Source organism: Acanthisitta chloris, unplaced genomic scaffold (assembly GCF_000695815.1).
Source record: "Acanthisitta chloris isolate BGI_N310 unplaced genomic scaffold, ASM69581v1 scaffold6493, whole genome shotgun sequence".
NCBI classification, from domain to species: domain Eukaryota; kingdom Metazoa; phylum Chordata; class Aves; order Passeriformes; family Acanthisittidae; genus Acanthisitta; species Acanthisitta chloris.
In genome coordinates, this window is record NW_008665367.1 from 1 (window position 1) to 6,773 (window position 6,773).

Consider the following 6,773-nt stretch of genomic DNA (forward strand, 5'->3'; position numbering starts at 1 on the left):
CTTGTGGGGGCACAGTGGAGGGCAGGAATTGCTGGCCAAAAAGCCACGCTCAGTTTAAAGTTATCAGGACGTCTTTAGTCTGGTTTAGTGAAACCTCAGTGTTGGCACACACAGATGTGCAGAACATCCTCTGCTTTTTGATGGGTACAGGATGAGAAATCATCTTCGTGTTCAGCTGTGCCAGAGGAGAAGCAAATGCTGCCTGTAAGGTGGATATCAAAAAGTATCTGCTGTGTCAGAAACTGTTTCAAGTTGAGTAGTTCAAGGAGTGATTTCTAGAGATTCTGAGAATTTCATTAAAGTCGTTTTAATTAAGGCCACGATATTTTAAAACTGTGAAAAAACTCACACTACCGTGCAGTAAAACTGGTAGGATCTGCTGTAGCTTGGTTGTGAACTTTTCTTGAGAGGGCAGATGGATGTAAATGAAGATATATAGGGAAAATGAGAAGAACATCTGCCTTTTTCGGCTCTCTATGAGACATGTACAAGCAAGACAAAAATAAAACTGAGCCACCGAGCTTCTTTCAGCATATGGTAGGTGCAGGAAAATTTCTGGAAGTCCCTCTTCTCTCTTCAGTCCAGATGCACAGATCAATGGAGCATTTAACTACCTCTGCTATTGATGTTTAATTTTTTTTTGTAGTGTTCTGAAACACATGTTGAAATGCAAACGGGTGCAGACACCCACCATGTACACCCAGCAATGTGTATCCAGGTGATTCCTTTGGTTGGGTTTTGTCCCCTTAATTTTGACATTTAACATGAAAATATGCTAGGTGTTAGTTGTTCGTTGGGACTTTTAATCTTGACCAGTAAACAGGCAAGTATTTCTCTGTCTGTCTCTCTCACACACTATGGATCATACAACAGAAGAAAACATAGCATGAGAAAAATCACAAAGCTTAGCTAATTTGTGAAGTGCTGTCTACATACAGTCCAGGGTTTTTACCAATCTTTGCTGAGGACTGTAAAAAGAAAAACTCACTGAAGCACTGCTCAGTGCTAATCTGCTTTGGTAAGGACGTTGATTCCTTGAGGGGTACAGATAGCAGTAATCCCAACTCTCGGTCTTTGTCAACCACTTCTGGTGCTCCTGTCTTGTTCTGAAATCCTAGTGAGCAAAAGGCAAGTGTCAAGACATGTGAAGGGTATATATTTAATACATTTTTGCCATGAAAGTTTGGTTATAATACCAAATTAATGGGCTTTTTACCTTGCATTTTTTTCCACTATCTGAGCAGCAGGATCAGTCCTGCAAAGGCTTGGGGTTTTTGGTTTACAAAATTATTGGTTTTTTAACATTGTTTGGATACTTTAAATTTAAGAAGATTGCTGAGAAAGAGACAAAACCAATAACTCAGCAGTGTTTTGCAAAGGGTTACTCCAAGGCATGTTCTTCTGAATAATGATGAATTGCTTCCTGATTTGTGGTCAGTGACTTTTTTTGGTATAATTACTGTCAAGAAGGAAGCTGAACAACGAGAGTACATTTCTTAGACCTAGCATAGTGGAGCATTTTCATCAAAACCCTTACGCCTTTTTGACCAAACCCACTTGATATATGTTACCGGAACTGCTGATTCCTTTTTATAAAAGAAGATGACCTGTGAGTACTTGTCCCAAAGTCATTTCCTATTCTGTTTTGTATACCACTGTATGCTGGTGAGAGAACTGTAGGTTGTCTTTTTTTGTTGTTCTCCTTTTAGCTATCAGGGCGGGTGTAGAGCGAAGAATGGAGGGGGGTGGAGGGTGGTTTCATTTTGATCTGGAGGAGCAGTCATTCCAGTTCCTAACTTATTAGAAAAGCAAGCTCTGTAGCACTGAAGTGATTGATAGATACTGAATATTTCTGTTTGCCCAACTAGACTTTTGGGGGTTGCCTTTGATAGGAGAAATACCTTCTGAAGATATGTGACAGTTTGTACCTTTCACTTACTGTTTTTTTTTCTTGTAAATGTATTTCCACAAAACAGAATTTTAAGGTGGTATTCATCATTGCCTCGGTAAAATGCTAATATGTAACAAAGCTGGTTGTATGGTATCCAACAAGATTGTTAATTTATTTCTGTTTTGCTGTCCTGTCACTAAAAATTTCTGGCACTGTTTGTTTTACCTTGTTAAGTTTGAGGGGCAGGGGAGAAGAGGAAGACTTCTCGATTTCTGCTGCAATGGACTGATCCTGTGCTGCTTTTCTTGTAGGTCATTGGAGTTATAAGCAAAGAGTACATCCCAAAAGGAACACGCTTCGGACCCCTGGTGGGAGAGATCTATACCAGCGATACAGTTCCCAAGAATGCGAACAGAAAATACTTTTGGCGGGTAAGCAGGAAAAAACAGCACCATGTTGTTGCAGTAAGCAGATCACTAAATGAGTACGGCTGAGAAGCTGGGTCACTTCCTGCTGCAGACCTGTGTGATGCAGGGAACAACCTCTGTATGCTGCCAGGCGTGAGCAGAGCCAGTGGGTGAATTAAGCCAAGGAAAAGCCTGGCTGTCTCGGATGTGGGCACTGGGTGGGTGGAGAGAGCAGGGGAGATGCACAGCCCTTCCTGGCTCAGTCCTCCAAAATGGTGCTTGATTCTACAAAGAAATAGTTCTGCTGCCTGCTGTAAGGGCAGGTTACCTTGCATTTCTTTACAGCAGAAAGTCATTCTAGTTTATGCAAGTATCATGTCCTTGACTTTTCCCACTATGAAGCTGTGAAATTACTGCATCATCTTTTCCATAATCTCTGGAATTATGATACATTTTGTGGCATTTTTTCCTGGGTTTTGAATAGAACCGGTGGTGGTGGTGGTCTTCAGTGTGTGTCATTCAAGTCATAAACTTGTCTAGTCCATCTCAGAATTGTTACAAGAGCCAGCCCATGGAGCTTTGTGCAGGGAAAAGTGACAAACACCAGAAGTGGTCCCTAATTTGTACTCCATAGTATAAGCTGGAAGGGAGCATCAGCCAATTTGTTTTGGCTTGGGCAGTCTGTACTGGGGAATATGCTTCCAGTTTATCAGTTGACATAACCCTACGTTTCCTTTACAGACCCGTTTTAGTTGTTAGAGAACATTCCTTCAGCCCCATCTCCTTCCATGGATTTGTTTGGCTGCCTTCTAGCCATTTAGGTTGTGTCTAAATCCGTGGATTTGGGACTGTATCCAAGCCTCTGTGCTCAGGTGCCTGCCTGCCTGCCTTAGTAATATCCCAACCTCATATCCAGGTGAAACCCAGGGCAAGCACCAGTGTTCCCCACACCCCTTTCTTCCTACCTAGTTGAATCATTTTGGTTTTCTCAGATCGTCTTTGTCCTATGCAATGCAGAATTGCACAGGCAATTAATTGCATGAGTGTTTTTACAAAGCAGGCAACTGTTTTCACATTCATAAAGCCACAAAATGTTTCTTCTTGCTGAATTTTTGGGAGCTTGTGTCCAGTATAGGAAGAGAAGGGTATGCTGGTCCGAGCCCTGCCAGTTAATAAGACAGCAGGCACAGAGAAGAGGGGCTGCTAACCATCTTGCAGGACTTCGTTCATATATTGCAGTGAGAAGGATGACATCATTCTCATGATATGATTTTAAGCCTTAATGCAGAGGTATCCTCAGAAATAATATCCTAGGAGCCATCTAAGCATCATTAAATTCCCTGTTATAATCTCTTGATTCGTTCAAGACAGTCTGCTGCACTGAAAATTAATTCCTTCCTAGGGGTCTGACACAGGCTTGCATATGCAAAGGAAATTGTGGGAGATAACTTCCCACATGTTATTAGAGGCATCCTGGGCTTGCTGGCAGGAGCAGGAACATCTGCTCCACGCACGGGGGACGCTGCTCGAGCCTTGGCCGCTCGAGGGGAGCGAGGCCGCCGGGGCACGCGTCATTTCTGGGAACCACGCCGTGACTCAGCACATCTGCTCTCGCCTTCCCCAGAATAGGTGGGAGCCTGGTGGGTGCGTTCACCAGGAAGCCTGATCCGTGGCCCTGATGTGGGAGCGGTGGAGGGCTGGTTTGGGAAGTGGTGGCAAGGCGTCAAGCACCGGAGCCGTGCGTTCCTGGAAGTTTGTGCGGCGGGGCGAGCAGAGAAACCCGAAGGCTCCTCTTGATGCAGCAGAACTCGCCGGTCTTCCTTCCATTTTCTCATAACAAACACACCGCAAAATCTCTAGCAAGCTGCTTTGATGAGGCCACATGTATTTCCCCCTTCTCAGTTTACAGGAAGTTACTCTTAAAGAAAGTGATTCTGGTGTTTACGGCCGGTGTTAAAGGGCCAGGCTGCCTGTCCCTGGTCGCTCTCGGGGAGCAGAGGAGAGGTCCTGGCCGGCCAGCACATGGCTCGGCCACATCGGTGCACGAGACAGTAGTGTGGACACAAAGGCAGGAAGACCCTGTGGAGTGTCTTCCCCCAGAGATAAGCTCTGTCTCCCCTTTGGAAAGGCATTTCCTGCTCAGCGAGGTGCATCACTGGTGCAAGCTATTCCCACTTCAAGGTCTGGCTTTTGCCTGCTCATCTCTTTTGTGAAACCCAGGAGCCCACTGTCATCCAGCACAGAGCTTGTTCCCCCTGAGAGTAAGTGATGCGTCTTTACCAGACATGTCTCTTGGATTTTTCTTGATTTTTATTTTCATTTTTGAAAATAATTCTTTTCTTCTTGCCATTTCAAGAAACAGTAGCTTCTGTCAGTGGTTGGGACCTCTCACCCCCCGAAGCCACTGAGCAGTTTTTAGATTCGTGGTTTTTTTCCCCTCTGTGCACAAGTCAGAACATGTCCCTTCATAGGAAAAGTGAGTTGGCATGGGCTAACCCCTCCCCAGATCTTCCTTAAGTTATGGCAGGTGAATTTCATCTTTGCCTCACCCAGCCTTTCTACAAAAGGGTTACAGTTCAACTATGAGCAAGTGTTGCTTTAGGACTCTTGGGGGGGGTGGAGAATGTTTGCATAGTTTAAACCTTTGGGTGGAGGTGGTAGGAAACTGCAAGTACAGAGGCCATAGAAAAAGGCGAGAAGGACTCTGACGTAGCACAGCCAGTCAGTCTTACACACAGGTGACTCAAAGCATTAATGCAAGCATGCACTCAGACCTGCAGTCATCAGCATCGCCCACTTGTTGATCATAGCACCAGGAAAAGGACTCTAAGGTAGACTCTTGACACAGGGAGAGTACTCTGCATTTCAGATTTTGGGGCTTGGCTTCCCATAGTGGCAGAGACACAGGCTAAGCAGAAATGGAAAAGGTGGCTGTGGACTTAGCTTTGAATACCTTCTTAACTCCTAGGATGCCATAGCTGGAAAGGCAGGAATTCAGCTCAAACTCTTATTTCAGTAATATCTGCCTGTAAAAAAAAAAGCTTATAATTTTCCCCATATATATATATATGTGTATATATATATATATATATTCATAAGCACTTCCTCTCTATTCCAGATCTACTCAAGTGGTGAGCTTCACCACTTCATTGATGGATTTAATGAGGACAAGAGCAACTGGATGCGTTATGTAAACCCTGGCTACTCTGTTCAGGAACAGAACTTGGCTGCTTGTCAGAATGGAATGAACATCTACTTCTATACCATCAAGCCCATCCCTGCCAACCAAGAGCTGCTTGTGTGGTATTGTCGAGACTTCGCAGAGAGGCTGCACTATCCCTCCTCCAGAGAGCTGACAATGATGAACCTCAGTAAGTGGATTACAGTATAAACAAGGAATGCTAGCAATGTCTCTTCTGCCTGTACAATCTAATAATAAGTTGTATAATTACACAGCTGCATCATCTGTTGTGTCACAGTAGGTAGCTTGGAGTGGAAAAGGGGAATTAAAAAACCCAACACAACAGAATGAGTTCCCTGTGCCTGTTCAAATGTAAACAGATTATTTAAAAATCTGAACAGTTGCCGATTTGCAATCTGAGTCTTATCTGATGAAATTCTGGACAGACAACCTGAATATATCCACTGCCTTCAGAACCATAGCTGTTGGTTCCCTCTCAGACTTTTCAAGTCCAGATCTCACAGTGTGTTGAGCAAAAGTCTGCTGTGATAGCATGTAGTAAAGGCTGTCCAGTCATGCTCCCAAAGGGTTGCCCTCGCTGTACAAGGAAGTGGCAATGTGCCATGACTCTGTCTAGGTGTCTGACAAAATACTTGTTTATGGCATATTGCTCCTTGAGCCTTGCATCTACACTTACTTATTTTATGGGAGCAAACCTCCTGTGGTCTTCTCATCTGGTTACTTGTTGTTTAAGCTCAGTGTACTTTGTCCCCATTTCTTGGCTTTATATTGCAGCTTTCGTTTTCTGTTCAAAAATACTGGCACTGGTAGCAGAGGGAAGAGGTGTTTCCAGGAGTTTATCTCTCTGTTCCTCTGTGGTTTCTGACCATTTCCAGCCTTGGTGCTTTACTCATAACCTAATCACTACCTAGCACCTCACCCAGAGCCCCTTGAAAAGAGGGAGAGATTCTTGCTGACTTCTCAGTGGACTCTTAGGCTGACTCCCCTCCTGCGAGCTACTCTGAGATAGAGCAGAGCATTCTTTTGTCCTTCTGCCAGTGCCTACACTGAAACTTGAAAGAAAAACTGCAGCAGAGTTTTGGGTTTTTTTTAAAAAAAAGAACTGTTTAATGTCACTTGGCAACAAATAATGGGTTATAAAATACCAGTTTTTCTTTGGGGATCATTAGAGATAAAATGACATCCTGTATCATGAAAATGATGTCATACATTGAGATTAATCAAAAGTACATCCTCTGTGGATGTCATCCTTACACCAGGTTTTGGTGTTTCC

General features: G+C 43.9%; 1 protein-coding gene across 1 annotated transcript in view; it reads left to right on the top strand.

Annotated features, from left to right (window-relative positions):
- Positions 1-2,202: 2,202 nt before the first annotated feature.
- PRDM1 (PR domain containing 1, with ZNF domain) overlaps positions 2,203-6,773 on the top strand; it is a gene marked incomplete at its 5' end in the record, with an annotated part of 13,742 nt that continues 9,171 nt past the window's right edge. The window contains 2 exons of the mRNA XM_009071722.1: positions 2,203-2,322; positions 5,417-5,669. Of these exons, the coding sequence (XP_009069970.1) occupies positions 2,203-2,322; positions 5,417-5,669 (373 nt within the window). The remainder of the gene's footprint in view (positions 2,323-5,416; positions 5,670-6,773) is intronic.